At 48.7% G+C, this 20766-nt stretch overlaps 1 protein-coding gene across 5 annotated transcripts in view; it reads left to right on the top strand.

Annotated features, from left to right (window-relative positions):
• daam2 (dishevelled associated activator of morphogenesis 2) overlaps positions 1-20766 on the top strand; it is an 80740-nt gene that overhangs the window by 25797 nt on the left and 34177 nt on the right. For all 5 annotated transcript variants that reach the window (XM_076977550.1, XM_076977547.1, XM_076977551.1 and 2 more), the window contains exons 2-4: positions 8769-9005; positions 12371-12460; positions 18162-18236. In XM_076977550.1, coding sequence (XP_076833665.1) covers positions 8838-9005; positions 12371-12460; positions 18162-18236 — 333 coding nt within the window. In that variant the 5' untranslated portion in view covers positions 8769-8837. The remainder of the gene's footprint in view (positions 1-8768; positions 9006-12370; positions 12461-18161; positions 18237-20766) is intronic.

Below are 20766 nucleotides of genomic sequence, written 5' to 3'. Positions count from 1 at the left end.
ATACAGGAATATGGAAAACAGACACTAAACATTTTGATAACTCTGTTCATTTCTAAATGCTAAAAACAGATGGCGTGTGCAACAGAAGACTTGAAGCATATGGATTCAGACTTCATTCAGACTTCAGTGTGACGTGTGCCACGAAAGTCCTCAGTTTTAAGTCCACGTGTATGTAGATATTAGATAAAGGAAAGCTATTTGCTTGGCTCCAGTCTCTACGGTTGTATAGCCTTCATGATATCGGTTATGTAATTGTTAAATGTCCTCAGACTTAAGCCGTGCCTCGCTTCTGGCTATCGGAGATGACGGTTTGGCTCAGGATTGCGTGGTGTAGGATCAGAGGGCCCTCCCAGCAGAGATTTTCCTTCCTTCTCCGTCTGAGCCTTATCTGATGCAGGCCTGTGCAGGAAGTCCTATTAGGCTGTCCGGGCAAGGGGGCGTCGGTACCTACACCACCACTCCCCGTCCGTGATCTATCTAAGGGGATTACAGACCAGTCTGGTTGAACTTCAAATGCTTGTTGCGTAGAGTTAGAGACTGGAGTTCAGCGCTCTACAGACTCTGTCTATAGGATCAGCACTTTGTTGGCAAACTTTAGTTTTACTTGTTGAAGTGGTGCCAATGCCCAGGGACTCACTATTGGTTCCAAAGCCATTTTTCTGTTGTCCCTCTCCCTGTGTCATTGACATTGACCCACTGCGTGCCAGTATTTAAAAGAAGACGGCTTGTTTCCCACCGAGCATGGGATATGTGGCCTGCAAATGTGGCATGAAATGACTCCAGCCTCTCTCTTGCAGGGTTAGCTACGGTCATTTATCAATCCGGACTGTAACCTAGATCTCCAAGCTGTGTTTGTGGAGAAATAGCTGCTGCAGTAATGAGTTAGGAATGTGTGTGTGTGTGTGTGTCTGTTAGTGTGTGCGTGGGCGGGCGGGAGTCAAAATCAACCCATATTTTACATTTAGTTTGACATTTATTATTCATGCTATGTTTGTTTCTATGTTAAGTGTGTGTGTGTGTGTGTGTGTGTGTGTGTGTGTGTGTGTGTACACATGCATGTTATATATTTTTGGTGACAGTCCAGTGTCCATTATGACCATGACCTCTTCGGTCACTGTGTGAAATTCAGTCTTTAAAAAAATTAAAGAAATAAGGCTGACCTCCATCTTGTATGTAGCTATTAGAGTCCCGTTAAATGTGAGCTGGTCTCCTGGCTCAGTAAGTTCATACGTTGCGTTGTAAAAGTATGAGGAAGAAATAAATCCCATTTGTCTGTTGGCCACTAACTTTCTCTGTTCGCTCTGGCTGTGTGGGGTGGGAATGATGACTGCGTGAAGGCTGCAAATGTCTGTGTGTTGCTCCGGGGTGGGTGGGGGTGTGTGGGGGTGGGTGGGGTCTGTTAAAGCCATCCTTGAGAGGCATGCGTCTGGTTGGGTCTGGGTCAGCAGGTCAGGCACTCCGCACGGGGCCAAGACGAGGGTGCTGACATCAGGGGTGCCTCGTGGCGGGAAGCCGGCGTCAGGTGGAAGCCACTCCCACAGGCCGCACGCAAACGCGATGAAGACGGACTCGTCGGGTCGGGCCGAATCGATCAATACGCTTAATATCATTTTCCCCTCGTCGGTTGCCAGTTGACGCTGATTAATGTGCCAGAGTTACAGCAGCGATAGTCACACCGCGGCAACTGAACTCCGGTTAATCCACGTCACTCTGGTGTGTGTGGCGGCTTCCTTTAGCCCCGCTGCAGACCCGGTTTGTTTCACCTGTGCTTCGTCGGGTCATATTACTGAGAGATGAGCTGTAACGCTGGCGGGAAAGGAAAGGAAGAAAATGAAAAGATCCCGTTTGGCGGCCGGGCCTGCCGGAGATTCCTGCGTGTCCCCTGCGAGCGTAGTGAGGGTACGAATCCAAGCGAGAGAGGGCAGAGAACGGGTCGGTCCGGAGGAGCCGCGCCGCACGTTTACTGTAGGTCCCAGCTGTGCAATAGATTAACTGCAGAGAGAGACACTCGAAACGTGGGAAGAAAGATGGATGTGTAGAAAGGATTTCTGTGGGAACGGGAGGGATCTGCCCGGCGGAGAGAGGGAGAGGGACGGATGAGTGCGCGGCCAGGATGGAGAGGGGGAGAGGCACGGATGAGTGCGCGGCCAGGATGGATCTCGTTTGGTGGGGAGTGGGAGAGCGTGTGGGAGAATGGATCGATGAATTTGAAGGAGTGGATATGTGCATTTGAGATGAGCTCGTGAGGATGCTGCAGTCCCTTTATTCTCTCTCTCTCTCTCTCTCTCTCTCCTCCCCATGACCTACTTATAACAGGCCAGCAGGATGAGGTGATAAGGTAGCAAACTGAGTGAGAAGTGGCAGCTTCTTCTGTTTCTTTCTGTCTGTCTTTCCATTTCTCTCACCGTGTCTTTTCCCATCTCTTCCCTTCCCCCCCCCTCTCTCTCTCCTTTTTATCACTCTTGCTCTCTCTGCACTGCTGCTGTTCATCCAACACACTTTGAGTCAACAGCAAGCGTGCATACACACACCCGGTATCAAACAGTTACTCCTTTTGCATTCGCTTGTATTCATGGGAATGCTTTCCTCTTCTTTCCTGCACTACTGCCCCCCCCTCTGCACTACTGCCCCCCCTCTGCACTACTGCCCCCCCCTCTGCACTACTGCCCCTCCCTCTGCACTACTGCCCCCCTCCCTCTGCACTACTGCCCCCCTCCCTCTGCACTACTGCCCCCCCCCCTCTGCACTACTGCCCCCCTCCCTCTGCACTACTGCCCCCCCTCCCTCTGCACTACTGCCCCCCCTCTGCACTACTGCCCCCCCTCCCTCTGCACTACTGCCCCCCCTCCCTCTGCACTACTGCCCCCCCTCCCTCTGCACTACTGCCCCTCCATCTACCCACCCTATTGCTCTCATTGACTCCCTACGTGTTATTAGGGTCTTGTTTCCTCCATATGTCTCAGCAGAGTGAACCCAGAGGCCACGCCCCTGCGCTAGCGCCCGAGGCCAGAGGCCACGCCCCTGCGTTAGCACCCGAGGCCAGAGGCCACGCCCCTGCGTTAGCTCCAGAGAGCGGTCTCTGTGATGCATACTCAATGAACTACTGCAGAGCCTGTAGCGTCCTCGAGGGGGATGGACCCATTGGGGGGGGGTGGACCCATCGTGCTCTTCACAAATCACGCGTCTGCTTCTAAATGTCGGTGCTGCCACTTTCCATTTTGTAAAACGTGTCCAAATTGCTCGGAATAGCCATTATTGGTTAAATGTCTAATTACGGGTGCTAAGCTGCTGATGTAGTGGAGTGGCTTCTTCCACCACCCGGCCTCTGAATGAGAGAGGGAGAGAGGGGGAGAGAGAGGGGGAGAGAGGGAGAGGAGAGAGGGGGAGAGAGGGAGAGGAGAGAGGGGGAGAGAGGGAGAGGAGAGAGGGGGAGAGAGGGAGAGGAGAGAGGGAGAGGAGAGAGGGGGAGAGAGGGAGAGGAGAGAGGGGGAGAGAGGGAGAGGAGAGAGGGGGAGAGAGAGAGAGGGGGAGAGAGGGAGAGGAGAGAGAGGGAGAGGAGAGGGAGAGGAGAGAGGGGGAGAGAGGGAGAGGAGAGAGGGGGAGAGAGGGAGAGGAGAGAGGGAGAGGAGAGAGGGAGAGGAGAGAGGGAGAGGAGAGAGGGGGAGAGAGGGGGGGAGAGGGAGAGAGAGGGAGAGGAGAGAGGGGGAGAGAGGGAGAGGAGAGGGAGAGGAGAGAGGGGGAGAGAGAGAGGGGGAGAGAGAGAGGGGGAGAGAGAGGGGGAGAGAGGGGGAGAGGAGAGAGGGGGAGAGAGGGAGAGGAGAGAGGGGGAGAGAGGGAGAGGAGAGAGGGAGAGGAGAGAGGGGGAGAGGGGGAGAGAGAGGGAGAGGAGAGAGGGGGAGAGAGGGAGAGGAGAGAGGGAGAGGAGAGAGGGGGAGAGAGAGGGGGAGAGAGGGAGAGGAGAGAGGGAGAGGAGAGAGGGGGAGAGAGAGGGGGAGAGAGAGGGGGAGAGAGAGGGGGAGAGAGGGGGAGAGAGGGGGAGAGAGAGGGGGAGAGAGGGAGAGGAGAGAGGGGGAGAGAGAGAGGGGGAGAGAGAGAGGGGGAGAGAGAGGGGGAGAGAGGGGGAGAGGAGAGAGGGGGAGAGAGGGAGAGGAGAGAGGGGGAGAGAGGGAGAGAGAGGGAGAGGAGAGAGGGGGAGAGAGGGAGAGGAGAGAGGGAGAGGAGAGAGGGGGAGAGAGAGGGGGAGAGAGGGAGAGGAGAGAGGGAGAGGAGAGAGGGGGAGAGAGAGGGGGAGAGAGGGAGAGGAGAGAGGGGGAGAGAGGGGGAGAGAGAGGGGGAGAGAGGGAGAGGAGAGAGGGGGAGAGAGGGAGAGGAGAGAGGGGGAGAGAGGGGGAGAGAGTGGGGAGAGAGGGGGGGAGGAGAGAGGGGGAGAGAGGGGGAGAGAGGGAGAGGAGAGAGGGAAGTTGAAGGGAAGTTCAGCTTTCTCCCCATTCGCTCTCACGAGCCCAGGAGAGATCACGGCTCGCTGAGAGATGAAGGGTAGAGAGACGCGGTAATGAGAGGCGAGTTTGAGACGCTAACGAGAGGTCGAGCAGAGAGGAGACGCAGGAGAGAGGCAGAGGAGACAAACGGAGCCAAATTACGAGAGATTCCAATTCTTTGACCCGTGAGCTGGTATCTTTGAGCGTGAAGCCCTCTGTGTGTTGATGGCACTGATGAGCTTGTTGCCCCGCTGCAGTGTTACCTCAGGCTGGATGGTCCCGCGTATGTGGTGTGGGCTTCGACAGCTCCCTCCCTTTGATGTCCGCACACAGATGGTGCTTCTCTCTCGGCGCTAGGCTAAAGCTGGGGTGTGAGGGTGGGGGGCTCGCTGCAACTCGCTGCCTAGTTAGTTTTGTTTGGTTCTCCTTCTGGTGTGACCTTGACCTTGGAACTTTTCATTTATCTGTTTTTCAACCGAACTGGATAGTGAGAAGTCTCCAAACAAACACGTCTGCTCGAGTCTTTTTAATACCAGAGTCCTACTATCTGCTGTTCTCTTGTCTGATTCTCTTGTCTTGCTCTGGGGTCTGATACCCCTACGTGCTCTGGGGTTTGTTTCCTTATCAGACACCTTTTGGCTCCTTAGGGGCATCTAGCTCTGGGCTTCTGTTGCAGTGCCTGCTGTGAAAAGCACAAATAAAATTCTACCGAACGGACCTCATGCCAAGATCCGTAAATGCAGTTGGGGCCTTTTCTGGCGGGGAGGTGCTGAGATGTTGAGGGCACTCTCTCTCGAGGCCGTGCTGGTTTGTAGAAGTGGCTGGGGGTTTGTGTTGTAAGGCGAGTAGCGAGCTTTCTCCTCCGAGCGCTCCCAGACGTGCGGCAGTGTGGCGCATCCGAACGTCTTGTGTTCACTTGTCGGTCCACAATGCTGCGTGCGCTGTGAAATGGAGGGCAGGTGCAGGGTTAAGGTGCCCGTGAGGACTGAGGTCATGTCAAACGCTCACGCCGTTTCACCCGTCTGGAGGAGTCCCTGTTTAATCAGGCCTCCATCGCCAGTCCTGGTGAACGGGCCCGGAACAGCAGGAGAGGTTCTGCGGTTCAGGATGGGTCAGGATGGGTCACGGCTTCTTTTCTTTCTTTGTCTCTTGCTCTCGTCTCTCACTGTTCTGTCTCTGTCCTCCTGTCCTTCTGCGTGGACAGTGTTGGTCTAATGCAGTTTTGTGGACACTCTGACTGTTATCAGACTGTTATGTGTGTGAAGTGCAGGTCTTCCCGTGTCATCGGTGTTTTAAAGTGACCCACTGACTGGCCAGTAGAAGGCCATGCTGTTACTAGAGTGATGCTATGTGGGGGGATCACACAGATAGGAGCCCAGAATCTACTCTGAGCGTGCCGGTTTATCACCATGGAAACAGAGAGAGCAAGAGATGGACAGACGAAGCGAGGGTGAAGGGGAGGGAGGATGATGAGGGTGAGGGAGGATGATGAGGGTTAGGGTGAGTGAGTGAGGTTGTCTGCCCAGTTCACCTGTCTCTCTGCGTTTAACGCCACTGTCTATGGTGTCTCCACTTACCATGCAGATCACGCTGAGGCACTGATGCGTTCAGCTTGTTCAGAGTCCAAGCCTGTGTGTGTGTGTGTGTGTGTGTGTGTGTGTGTGTGTGTGTGTGTGTGTGTGTGTGTGTGTGTGTGTGTGTGTGTGTGTGTGTGTGTGTGTGTGTGTGTGTGTGTGTGTGTGTGTGTGTGTGTGCAGTTACTGTGAGGAACTGAACTACAGAATGGTGAATAGACAGGTGCCTTCAGTTAACACAGACTTGGAAGCAATAATAGTGAATTGGTTGAGATGGACATGAGAAGCTTGTTGACCTGTAATGGGTTCTTCATGGACTGTTATAGGACACTCCTTTAACATGGGTTTGAATCTTATGGAATTATTTGGCACTTGTGGTTGGTGCTATATTTTGAACATTTACAATATATTTTTCGATTTTGTAAAGACAAGTATTGCATTATTTTGTTGAATCTTATTTAGCTTTCTAATGTTTCTAATACATGCGTACGTACGTGTGTGCGTGTGTGTGTGTGTGTGTGTGTGTGGCACATTCTTGTTGACACCCTCGTATTATACCATGCTGTCCCCTCTTCCCAGTTTTTTGAAGCCTCTAGTGTCCTGGTGTGTGTAGGATGCGGTTTGGAGGTCAGACCAGCTGGAGAAGACAGTGCACTCTGTTCCTCCTCCTGGATTCTTCTGCTCCTGCTCAGGGTGTGAGTGTGTGCTGGGTACGGCCCTCCCCCCCCAGACCCCGCTGGTGCTGCTCCCTCCACGGGGCTGAAACAGAGGGGCCTTTGTGGCGGTCGGGGGCCACGCCGCTGCTCCCAGAGACGTGCCAGCCTGCTCCCGTCTCTGGGAGCGCACGGGCGGTTCGGCGGCCATGAGGGTACGGGACGGCGGGGCTTTCAGGAGCTCTCCTGCCCCCACAAGCAGAAGGCGTTCCGCTCCGGGGCTCAGCTGGACGCCGCCTATGGAGAGAACAGAAACCTCAGTTTTCTCACATGATCTCATCCCGCTAATAAGAAATCAGGGGTGAATTTCCCCCGAAAGCACTAAAGCCTCAAGATCGGCTTAACTAGAGAGGGCGTTCGGCGATGCTTTGTGGGACATTATAGAGATTCTTTCTCAGATCTTTGCGCTTCCGTGTATTTTGTGAAACAAAGACCTGTGGAGGTTCGGGTGGGGGTAGGGGGGGTTAAAAACATCTATGCCCCCCACGGCCCCTAAATGAGGCGTGGCGTGAGACGCCTCATTTTTGTGAATGGCGATAAAGCAGCAGCAGTATTGGCAGCTACACAATTTTGTCGCTAAATTTAGAGAGTTTTCAGTCCTCTCTAGCTACTCTTCTTAGGGGGTTACGTCAATTAGCGACTTTCAGTCACGCCACCCCAAAACAGACCTACTGGTCCCAGTCTCCCAGTCCCCCCCCCCCACTCCAGTTCAGATTGTCTAGAACCTCCACTAACTAAGGCACAAGATTCAGTGATCACTGGCTACAATTTTCACAGCTGTCACAGGATTTCGGATTGCGAGCATCAGTAAATTGTGCGCAAGTACCAATACTGTAGTTCCCTTTTATATGTAATGGACGTCTCTGCACTGTTGGCTTGACTGTTCATTGAAAGGTTTATGTTCGTTGGTCTACAGCAGGGGTGTCAAACTCATTTTCACCGCGGGCCACATCAGCATAATCGTTACCCATGGAGGGCCATATGTAACTTATAAATGTACCTACTCCTTAATGTTAAATACCTCTGAATTTATTACTTATTCAAGTTACAAATATTACAGATATATTTGCGTTCATGTAAAAAAAATGTTTGCTTGTTGCTCTGTTATTATAACATGAATCCTTTAAATTTGTTGGGTTATGAAACCCACATTACTCCATCAACCAACGATCAAACTATCCAAGTAAATAAAGAAAAATTGATCAAATGTATCACATTTACTTTGTTCAAACCTTGAAATATCAAATAACTGTAAAAATAGGAATTGTGCTTAAAAAACGCTCCCTCTGAAAAAGACTGAAGCGCGGCGATTTCTTCAGCCACAACAAAGCAGCTTTTACTGCCGTTTTGTTTGTGAACACATTCTGTTTAATTCTTTGACAATTCATAGTTTTTATTGATGGCAAATTTTGGCATACTTAGCTCCGTGTTTGGTTGCAAAATGCAGACGTATATTGTACTTTTTGACAACCACCACCGCTTCATACCCGGTTTTCTCCTTGAAGCTCAAACATCGCTTTCCCATCTTTCTTGAAACACACTTCTATCTGCATCAATGTTTCTCTTCCTGGACATTTTGGGATCATTATTTGTATTTCTCAATTACACTTCACATCAATATGGAAATATGCAGTGTCGAGATGCCGTCACCTCTCGGGTAACATAATTGTGGGAAATGTAGTTTTTGCTCACTTTTATTTCTTTTTTTCTTTTTTTTTTGGACATTTGGCTTTTTAAGCTCTCCCAGGCCCGCGGGCCTTGAGTTTGACACCTGTGGTCTACAGTGTAAACTCCATTTTCGGTGGTCTGGATTGGTGGTCTGGATTGTCCTGGGAAATATGATCACAAGCGTCTGTACCTGTGCTGAGACTACATGAGATTCGAATGTGCATCTGTGTGTGCTTACAGATCATGCCCTAATCGCTGTGTGTGTGTGTGTGTGTGTGTGTGTGTGTGTGTGTGTGTGTGTGTGTGTGTGTGTGTGTGTGTGTGTGTGTGCACAGATCATGCCCCATAGATAACAACTTCGGCACCTTCGCCTTGCCGGTTCCGCCCCCCCGGCGGCCGAGACCATGGCTCCCCGCAAGCGTGCGCGACCCGCCTTTGGCTTCCTCTGCTGTTTGGGCAGCACCGAGCCACCCGAGATCAACCTGAAGGACAGCGTCCCCCTGCAGCTGCTGGAGTTCAGCGCCCCCATGCCCCCGGAGGAGGAACTGCACGCCCGCTTCTCCGAGCTGGTGGTGAGTAGTGGTCTGGTCAGAGGTTCTAGAGGAGAGCAGGTCCAGAAATGCCATCTGCAGCTCTGGGGTGTTTAGAGGAACAGCGACGATGCAGCAGTGAGAACGAATTAGTCTTATACGCTTCATTGGCGTTTTCTTGGGTACTGCCTCGGACGCTAATTACAGTTTGTTGATGTTGACCCAAGTGAGGCTCTGAAAATTGTATTTGTGGCTCTGAAGGCACGGTATGACCTTCACAGCTCCAGAATAATCATACGGTATGACCTTCACAGCTCCAGAATAATCATACGGTATGACCTTCACAGCTCCGGAATAATCCTGGGCCCAACTTCTGCCCCGTTGCCCCACAACACTGCCCCACTGGTGTGGGATGGATACAGGTGGCATAAAATCATCCAAACCCAGAAGCAAAGTTAGATTTTTGGATATAGGAACCGTTAGTGAAAGTTTCCCTTGGGTTCTAATTAAGGATCAATAATTATTGATCCTGGCTGGACCAGCTGAGGTTCCTGGGCCTGTAGAGCTGAGCCTAAACCCCTCAGTGATTTGAGGAGATGGGAGTGACTGGCTCTGTCCCACCGCGTAAAGCGAAGACCCGTGCGACGGACTGTAGCGTCTCGGTCACGATGCATCGTCAGGAGGAGCCGGCTCTGCCCACACGGAGCTGCCCCGCTTGGTTTGGTGTGAGATCTTCTGCCCACCTGTGGGCTGGCGATCATGTTTGAGATGTACGGAGCGGTTTATGGTTGTTTTCATGCTCCGGTGCGCGTGCAGACTGCTGCCGTTTATCCACCGACGTCATACAAAGCTGTAATGTTTCATCGGGCTTTACTGCCCACACATTCAAGTAATTTCAAGTGGAATCTGTGCAAATTCTGGGAGTCTGCGTGTGTATGGCAGCGTGCTGTGTGTGTGTGTGTGTGTGTGTGTGTGTGTGTGTGTGTGTGTGTGTGTGTGTGGGGAACGTGCACGCAAGTTCTCGGAACGTCTGCGTGTAGATGAATGTTTTTCATTACTGGTGGATTTATTGCAATTGTTATCAGTCTGGTGTGGGTGTGCGTGCGCGTGCGTGCGTGTGTGTGTGTGCACGCATGTGTGGCAGTACTTGCATTACAGTGCCACTATTTCTACTGATGTTTATACACACCTATACAAAATAAATATTATATAGGATAAATGTATGTGTGTAAAATGTATAGGTTAGATGTATATTTGTATAAATGTATAGATGAAATGGTGTGTTTCTCAGCCCCAGCCCAGCTGTGAATGAGGGTAATGTGAGGACATTGGTCCTGTGAGGGTCTCTGGAGCACTGACAGGGAGAGACATGGCAGGACAGGTCACTGTGGGACAGTCTGTGAACCGTGATGCGTCTCCGCCGTCAACACTGTTGTCCTCAGAAGGCAGTTGACACGCTCAGTCCAGGAACTGTTGTGTCCTTTGTTACCAACCTGCTTCTGACTAAAGGACATGTGTTAGCTGGATGCTTTTAATATGCATTCATATACTGTGAATGCTCTGGTGAATATTGCAAACACTTTTATAGCCTGAGTTGATGTACGTGCTTTTATGACCGTATACACAAACTATCTAGTCATCACCCGCCCAGTTCTCTGAAGAGGTCATTCATGAAAGGGGTCACTGGAAACATGGCGTAGTTTTTAAGGGGCAAAGCCTCAGGTTACCATCAGTCAAGTCATTTATGAGCACAAGAGCTGACACACAGTCTGTAGTTAGAGAGTTCCTGTTAGTGAGTTAGTGAGTATGTTGTATAAGCCATGTATTGTTTTATTAGAGAATGTTGGGATACTTGACCAGCGCAGTTTTGGACTGGAAGACTGAAGAAACTGTTTTTTATTGAGCGAGATCAGAACCATTGGGCTGGTTGACGGCACATGTGACAAATTATGTCACACTTTCTCATCCCTCACTGTGTCTGTTAGGATTTAGGACAGATTTAGCCCCGCTCTTAAGATTGGGGCACAGTTGTTCTTAATCTTCGTTGACACGCACTGTTCCCTGTTCTTTGTCACGCCATGCCTGAATATCGTTTCTAGATGGAAACGTCGCTGATATTTTTGCTTCTCGCGAACCAAGAAGGCAAACTGCACAGGAGTTCAGCATGTATAACGTTTTAAACGGATTAACCCCGGTCCCGAGCTTTTTCAAGAGCACCCCCCCCCTTGTTTGAGCTACAGCTGGAAAGCCATTCCCAGCTGGACACAGAAATGGGTTCTATTACAGAGTGTCCGTGTCCCCCCCCCCCCCCCCCCCCCCCGACGTGCGGAGGTCAGTGGAGCTCTGTCCTCCTTCCTCTCGCTTGAGGGCTGTGGGTGGGGAAGTACTTCCTGCCGCACCCCCCCCCCCCCCCCCCCCCCCCATCTCCATGTCCTGAGTGAACACCAGATCTGCCCAGTCAGCCTGACTCGGCACGCTGCTGCTGGAGGGAACAGGAAGTGGCCCCTTCAGGGTGGTGATTACCGGGACACGGCCGAGCCCAAGCCACTGACCTTTCGCCCGCCAAAACTCCGTTTCCGTCAGTCTGTTCCCCTTAGCGCTGTTGATCTTGGGTTGGGACATTGCAGGCCCTTTTAATTCCTGAGCCATGTGAGTCATGAGTACATGAAATACAGCAAAAGTACAAATATTTCTCTCTTTCAGTCCTTCTCTCCCTGTTTCTCTCTGTTCCCTCTCGATTTGCTCTCTCTCTCTATCTCTCTCTCTGTATCTCTCTCTCTATCTCTCTCTCTTTTGCTCTCTCTCTCTCTCTATCTCTCTCTATCTCTCTCTCTTTTGCTCTCTCTCTCTCTCTCTCTCTCTCTCTCTCTCTCTCTCTCTGGTGGTTAGATCACTTCCTTTTTGTCCTCTCGGGACTTCATATGACTTCCTTTCATTTTGACAGTGTGCAAGTTTGTCCCTGAGGTGGATTGCAGGGACAGTGTTCATCATTTATATTAATGATGCTATAAATGTTTTAATTGTGCTTAACTGGTGAATAGTATTGGTGTGAATTACAGGAGACCCAGGAGGCCACCTGTGTAATGGAGTTAGTGGGTGCAGTGGCCTATGGATCCTTATTGGGTTGTATGGTATTTGGCAACCCATTGCTTGAACAGCCAGATTGAAAGTCCACTTGGTAGTCCTCAGCATTGAATGCTGTAAATGCATATAGATACTAAACATAACTCATTCCCACATTGGTAATGCTGCCGTGACCTTTTTATATTTCAGCTGGAGTCTGGCACAGTCCACTGCGAGCCTTAAAACCATAGTTCTCACCCAAGTGCTTCTCTCTGTCTCTCTGTGTCGTTCAGACATGCTGTGATCGATTAGTGGTTCAGATGCTCTCTCCTCTGCCCCTGCAGGATGAACTGGATCTCACAGACAAGAACAGGGAGGCCATGTTTGCCCTGCCTGCTGAGAAGAAGTGGCAGATCTTCTGCAGCAAGAAGAAGGTGAGAGGTCAACTGTCTGACTACGTTCACGCTCCCGAGATGGGACAGGCTCCTTCAACACTGCTTGGCGCAGTTATTTAGGGAGAGATTTAGGGACACTGGCCAGAGAAGCAGCAGGCTGTTGCTTTTAAACAAAGAACTGTGCAACTTCCTTTTGTGATGAACCCTTTGAAATGGAGATGGATAACCACAGCTCTCTACACGCCTGGCCAAAATGGCCACCACGCTTGTCACCAACGTCCCCTCCCTTCCTCGGCCGAACCATCGGAGGTGGATTTGTGGTCAGCCAATCTCAGGATATTGCGCTCTCTCTCTCTCTCTCTCTCTCTCTCTCTCTCTCTCTCTCCACTTGCATGTCTGTCTCTCTCCACCTCTCTCTCTCTCTGTGTGTGTCTCTGTGTCTCTCTCTGTCTCTCTATTTCTCTCTCCACTTGCATGTCTGTCTCTCTCCACCTCTCTCACTCCCTCACTCTCTCTCACTCTCACTCTCTCCCTCCCTCTGTGGCGACCTCACCAAAGCCTCACCGGATGTCGCGTTAAACATGCGCACACGACTCCCTCCCACACCCGTGTTTTTATAAACACCGTTGCTTTGGCAGAGGCCACGGAGCGAACGGCAAACAGCTCATCTGAGCCTCCGCCGCCACGGCGATGCGGAGTCTGACGGCCGCGTGCTCGACTCCTCCGGCGTCCTGCCTCCGGGCCTGCTGGGAACGCGAGTCGGGGCGGTGGAGCCCGGGGCGAGGCAGTTGTGTGCAAATGTTTTCCGCAACTGATGTTCCTTCTTTGTGCCAATCCTCTCCAAATGCGTTTCCTGTCCGTGCAGAAGCCTTGAAAGCCAGTGAAGGAAAGCAGAAAATACAGGAACCAGAACCAGGCAACGGCTCGCTTGGAAAAAAAACGCTCAAGGGGGAAACAAAAAAGCTAATTGACATAAGCTGTGAGGGCAAAAGTCTCCTGCTCGTCCGTTTCTGCAGATAACGCAGACACAAGTGTGTAGGCAGGCTTAAATAAAGACGGAGATGCAGAGGCTTAGCTGACAAGAACAGTCATCTTTGAGTCACGCTGAATACCATAACACGGCAGTCACAGTAAACAAACACGCCCTCATAAACATTCCACCTCTGATGAGAACTTCTTGAGGTTGTCGTTCAGATATTGCATAACATCACGAGCCGGACGCGCATGTCCACGAGAGCTCAGGGTCTGGTTTTAACGGATCCCTGCACTTTCAGCCCGTGGTTTCATTTGTGGTTATGCGTTCATCTCAATCTTCAAGCCTGAAACAGGCACGTAGTAATTATGTTTCTTGCACCTGTTGAATGAACTGTGATTGCTGTGTCTGATCAGGTTGACTTTTATAGGGTCAGGCATTATATTTTTATAAATATCAAGAAAGGGCAAATTGGGCTTAGACATTTGACATGGCTTTACTTTGTCAATTATATAAGATGAAAGAAATGTTTCAGCCTTTGAATTGTATAATGTTTCTCTTTGAATGAATCTCACACAGTAGACAGAAATGATACACTAGTCAGAGAAACCTCCAAAGCTGAAGACGTGCGGAAACATCTCTCAGGGTTTGGGATAGGGGCCTTTGCCAAATAAGTGGGTTCTTAAACCTGTTGTCAGAATGAGTGTTTTCCCTGGCCAGTGCTTTTGGGGAAAACAAGTCCAAGCTGTTTGTTGAGAGTTGTCCTTGGACACGCTCCGTCTTCCTTAGCATAAACAGGGCTGCAGTGGAAGAACGTCCTGGATGAGGAACATGTCTGTTGTGAATGTTTAACCTGCGGTAAAACTGCTGTTGCCCAGTTTGTCCCTATTTGAAATAGCACTGAAGAAGATGAGCTTCAAAATATTGAAATATGGAAGCCTCTGTGAGTAAATCAAATTAGATATGAATTTATCAGCAGTTGCACAAGGATCAGGATTATGTGACATTACTGCGATCTACTCCGAACTAGCCGCTGAACGTGGATCTCTGAGGTGGATTGCAGGGAAATGGAGGTGACATTCTTCAGACATGTTGAATCCTGGCGGAGATGTTGAATCCTGGCAAGACGGTGTCCTGGCCTCATAGCCGTGGTTGCTCACAGCACTGGCTCAGACACAGGAAGAAATCAGTGTGCTAATGTGATTTAACCTATAGTATTCTAGAGGGACAGCCTAATACTAAAGGCACAAACCAATTTCATTAGGACATCAATACTTACAGTAACTCACAGTTATATCTTTCTACTGACTGTGGAAACTGCAACATTTTTAGGGCTGAGCAGCTGAACTTGGGGGGGCCGTTAGGGCTGAGCAGCTGAACTTGGGGGGCCTTTAGGGCTGAGCAGCTGAACTTGGGAGGGGGGGGGGCCTTTAGGGCTGAGCAGCTGAACATGGGGGGCCTTTAGGGCTGAGCAGCTGAACTTGGGGGGCCTTTAGGGCTGAGCAGCTGAACATGGGAGGCCTTTAGGGCTGAGCAGCTGAACATGGGAGGCCTGTAGGGCTGAGCAGCTGAACTTGGGGGGGGGGGGGGGGGGGGGGGGGGGCATTTAGGGCTGAGCAGCTGAACTTGGGGGGGCTTTTAGGGCTGAGCAGCTGAACTTGGGGGGCCTTTAGGGCTGAGCAGCTGAACTTGGGGGGGCCTTTAAGGCTGAGCAGCTGAACTTGGGGGGCCTTTAGGGCTGAGCAGCTGAACTTGGGGGGGCCTTTAGGGCTGAGCAGCTGAACTTGGGGGGGCCTTTAAGGCTGAGCAGCTGAACTTGGGGGGGCCTTTAGGGCTGAGCAGCTGATCTTTGGGGGGGCCTTTAGGGCTGAGCAGCTGATCTTTGGGGGGCCTTTAAGGCTGAGCAGCTGATCTTTGGGGGGCCTTTAAGGCTGAGCAGCTGATCTTTGGGGGGCCTTCAGGGCTGAGCAGCTGATCTTTGGGGGGCCTTCAGGGCTGAGCAGCTGAACATGGGGGCCTTCAGGGCTGAGCTCTGACTTGTGTAGCTTGCTACATTTGGAACTGTATCAGGATAGATTTTTTTTTATTTTTCTCTATCTGCATGATCACTAAGTAATCTTGTGCCTGTGTGCCGTGATAAGGGGCTTCCTCATGGTGTTATCTGGGGCTTCCTCATGGTGTTATCCGCGTTCTGGAAGCTCGTCACATTTGCATTTGTACAGCTGTTCCCGAGTCTCTGGATGCAGGCCGCAGCTCCCAAATCTCCACAAGCACCCAGCACAATCTCAAGCATGGAACCCTGTTTAAATAAAGCCACAGACTCTCAGAATGGCGGAGGGAGGCTTTAGCAAATGCAGAGTCAGGGGTCAGAAGAGAGAGAATTTTATTCCCCGAGATGGACCGAGATTCTCAAGTGATGACGGCCCAGCCCTGCTGTAGTACTACGCCATTAGAGACACGTGCAGCCTCGAGTGGGATCATGACCAGGTCTCTGAAGTCCATCACCACAGAATCATCCAGCACTCCACTGTCCTGCTCAGCTCGTTGAAAGTAAAATCCTACGACCAGGCAAAGTTTCAAAACAACATTAAATTCATAGTGATATAAAAATATATATAATGTTTCAATCTCAAGGGTTGGGTTAAATGTGTGCTTTAATAGTACAAATATTGGTACATGGAGGCCATGCGAGAGGCTACGTCACTGCCGATTCTGTACTGTTCATATTGAATGAAAAGCAAAACGTTGGTTGTAATTAATCACGCCAGCTGACAGCGCTCTATATTTTTTGTATGTGTGAATTATTTGCTGTATGTGAGTGAAAGATAAGACGCTATCAAATGGCACAAAACGGTAAGAACATTAAGATAAACCATTTCTCCATGGTGAAGTTCGCCATCCGTTGCTCCATCTCCTACGGATCCGTGTCGGAAGAGGCCACGTGTTCTGTGTCTGGCCGATGAGGTCGTGATTATTATCGCTCCCTCCGCTCCGTCTGCTTTAATAGCACAAATATTGACACGTGGGGGGGCCAGGGGGCGGGGGTGCAGCACGCCACCATGCTGACCTTAACCCAGACAGGCCTTCTCTCCCTCCATCTCCTCTTATGGAACAGAACGGAAATTCACCGGCTTCCAGCGGCCGTGGCGAGAGTGCCAGGGGAAATGCCTGCTACGGTGTGACCGGTTTCGGATGGCACGCGATAAAGAGGCCGGAGTCGGCGTAAAGTCATTAAAGCAGTAATCTGGTGGTCAGAATCGGTCTGCGTGAGCAGACTACATCTGTGTACAAATCAGAAGCTGGAAAAAAAAAAACTATCCAGACTGCGGGACAAAGAACAATCCGTGCTTTTGTTTTGAGTTCCAGCAGTGTTTTGCTTTGGTCTTGAACATCTGAGACCATAAAGTGGAAAGAAGTGAATTGCTTTTGGACGTGAACGTGAAGGTCCTGAGCAGTAATACTGTACTGGTTTCATTTAGTATGCATGTGTGCAGACGTGCTCCATTCCAAGTGTTTTATAGGATGTGATGTTTGTCCATCTCATAAAAAAACACGTGTCCAGAATGTGAAACTCCTGAGAGTGTGAGAACAGAATTACAAAGAAAGGAAAAAAAAAACATTTTATTGGTGTGTCTTGATTTATCATAATGCATCTTGGGATCTCCATATTTGGGTGAAAGCCATATTACTTGCATATTTTTTCAGCAGCAACCAAATTAAATGTGCCAACTGGACAGTGCTAGACAAAGAAGGTAGTCCTCTGCTGTTAATGTTTCTACTACACTAAAGGCTGACGTGTTCTCCACACCCATAGAACAGATGAATGCAGTATTGTAGATCCAGGTCTCTACAGTTTAATCATCTCGCGCAGAGACCTCAAGACATGGGATCTGGGCCATCCCCAATTCAAAGCTATTGTGATCTTCTAAACGGCTAGAGTGACTTTCTTATTTGATGCTGAACGAAGTAGACGATCGTCACATTAGATCACTGGTGTTGACTCACTGAGGGTGCTCTTACGTGCAGATCCTCTGCCATCGTGTGGGTGAGATACACCCTTTGGGGCGAATGAAAAGCTACCAGCATTCTGGACCCCAGCTGGGACCAGAAGAAATATATGCAAATGTATCCAAATATAAATATATGCATATATTCATGGGCAAGCAGATGATCAGATGGTAATGAGGAGGCTTGATTGGTCTCGTTACAGTGCTCTCGGGGAGCAGGGTTTTCTCCTTTAGATTAAAGGCATTGTTACATTGAGGAGGCCATTTTTCCGAGAGTCAAACATTGAAAACGGACTTCAGCCTATGTGGATCAAGAGTAATGTATGGAATAGTCTTGCATTCAGTGAGGCTTTTTCCTTTATATAGAACTTTTGCTCTATGCGACTGTTCCCACGCAGACGGAGAGGAATGCAATAAGCCGCCTCATTTGTTTTCTTCTCATGTTGAGGACGCCCCCCCCCCAGAACAACAACGGCCCACCAGACTACACTTACTTTAGTCTGGGTTTAGTCCTTTGTCTGCCAGAGTTTTCCTCAGGACATGGAGCTCTACACATACTTAATGCCTCACAGCTTTCATGCATATGTATGACCTTCACACATAGCCAGTTGCTAAGGATGTGACCCTTTCATGTCCTGACATCTCTAGAACGCACACTTTACACACATGCCAGTTGTTTGAGTCCCTAAAGCATCAAAACAGAACTTTGACTCTGTTTTATTTGGTCCTCAAGTTGGTTTTGTTTTTGCTGTTCCTTTAGGAGCAAGAAGACCCCAACAAGCTAGCGACCAGCTGGCCTGACTACTACATAGACCGCATCAACTCCATGGCTGCTGTAAGTAAGATGGTGATCGAGTGGCGAACATGTGTCAAACTATGATCTTTGGATTCAAAACATGGCCCAAGATATTTGCATTGTAAGTGGTTGATTTGTCATAAAATATCAGTATTCGTAATATAGCCATTGAGGTATTGTAACCACACTTTGGTTAATTGTTACGTACGATGACAAATTCGATTACGCTAGATTCAGGATCTGGTGTGGAAGTTAACTCAAGCTCAGTATTTGTCAAGCACATTTGAGGTATAAACTTTGATTCAGAATTAAGAGGTGAGAAATATTGAGATCACGTTACTGATGATGGTCAGTGTTGAATTGGACTCTAAGGGAGGGCATTTTCATTAGACGCACTCCGAATACAGTTCAGCTCTGGACCACAGAAATTACATGTAGGTTTATGAGATGCATAAGATGGTCACCATTTCATATAGTTCAGAATCGCATTGTTCTCCAATACATGTAAAGGAATTTACATTGGTGGTATGAAAACAGCTGAACCTCAATCTAGAGTATTAATTTATCTGTGATATTGAGTTGCCATTTGAGTCTCATGACTTCATAAATGTTATATTTCTGCAGAATTAAAACACTGAGTTTAGTAAGAGCGACTGAGAGATCTGTTTGTCATCTGACCTTAGCCTGGAGAAACATCGTTTGCGATTATCTGAAAACCAGTGAGGGGAAAAACCCCCCAGTGAATCTGTTTTGACTCTTCTTGCCGTGGTTCATCCAGTTCTGGTCACAGCATTGGATAAAAGTGTTTCTGAAGTGATATTGGGCATTAACATTCCTGCCGGTCAATTTTCCATGCTTCTCGGAAGGCCAACCAGACAAAATATTTCAACAGCAGCATTTTCTGTGGTGTGACATTCTTGCACGCCATAAAGGCTGGAGGACTGGTGGCCAAAAAGTGATCACTTAAAAATAATAAAAAATATAGCACAGCGTTTTCATTTGAGTCAGATTGCAGATGCAAGGTGTTCCTAGCAATACACACTGTTTACAGACCTACTATTTTTGCAGATGTTTTCATTTATTACAGTAGTTTGGGAAAACAATCTCCTCAAACAGCAGGATTGAGCCAGGATCCTGGGTTCACTAAAGTATACATAGTAGTTGCAAATCAGTTATCATGTGTTTTTTTTTAATCATAATCATGCATATTAATTACACTAGCAATATAGATATTATAATTTCTGTTCTTAAAAACTCAAAGTTGTCAGTATTGTAAGCATGTGTTTGATCCATTTACAAATGGAATGAAGGATAACTTGTGCTTCATAAATCTGCTGATGAGGTTGTCTGTTGCGTCCGAGGGGGGGATTTTATAAATATATATATATATATATATATATATATATATATATATATATATATATATATATATATATATATATATATATATTTTTTTTTATAAAATCCCCAATAGACACTTACAGTGGTTCAACAAAGCTATAAGCATGTCAAATTATATATATATTTGGCATGCTTCTAGATTTCTGAAATCCATATTATATATATATATATATATATATATATATATATATATATATATATATATATATATATATATATAATATGGATTTCAGAAATATGGATTTCAGAAATCTGCCTGTGTCACACACGCACACACACACACACACTGTACATGCACGCGTGTGCATTCATTTTATTACCTTCACTTCAATGCTTTCTGAAATCCACACACTGCAGGAGCTGTATAGTATGTGTTGCCGCGTGGAGAGTTTTGCACTGTGACTTCATGACTTGGAGAGGAAGTGTGAAGTGTGCTCGTGGGATAGCTCTGGTAGCTGAGTTATTGAATGAGCTCATATTCCCAGTGTCTGCCTGGACCGGCGAGGTTACACACGACTCCCAGCAGCCACACACAACACCCCGTCAAGACAGATGTGGTCACACTCCAGAGGGGAACCCGGGCTTCTCTTCCTTTAACATCAGTTTTATTTGTATCATTTTAATAAAGCCTCTGCCATAGATCAGAGAATTTAGAGTACAGTAACCTTGGCCAAGGCTGAAAGCCCTTAAAGCAAGTTTAGGAAGGAAATATCTCTTTGGTCTTCAGCCATAGAAGCCCTCTAGTCCACAATTCTTTAAGATTCAGGGTCTTGCATAATGTTTTTATTGTCGAGTTAAGCGGCACCTTGTTAATTGTCATGTTTTGTTCATGTATATATAAGAATGTGTTCTTCTATTAAACTCTGTTGAAGAGACGCTTTATGTAGGCACCTGCCAACTTTTAGCATTGTTTAGTTCAGTAGCATCAGATATCTCAGTGCTGCTCCTTCGGTTTCTAAGTTCATTAATGTGATTTATATAAAAGAGACACATTCCTCAGGATCAGAATCCTGAGAACATTGGTCAGATGGGGTCCTCGTCCTCTAACCCAGCTAATCTACAGTATGGACCATTGGTCAGATGAGGTCCTGCTTGCCTCTGGGCCTACACAGCCTACTGCCCACCACCGAGAACACGCACATCCTTTTAAGGAACAGAGCCAGTGGTT

Source organism: Brachyhypopomus gauderio, chromosome 17 (genome assembly GCF_052324685.1).
Source record: "Brachyhypopomus gauderio isolate BG-103 chromosome 17, BGAUD_0.2, whole genome shotgun sequence".
NCBI lineage: Eukaryota > Metazoa > Chordata > Actinopteri > Gymnotiformes > Hypopomidae > Brachyhypopomus > Brachyhypopomus gauderio.
This window is presented reverse-complemented; position numbering and strand designations above follow the sequence as displayed.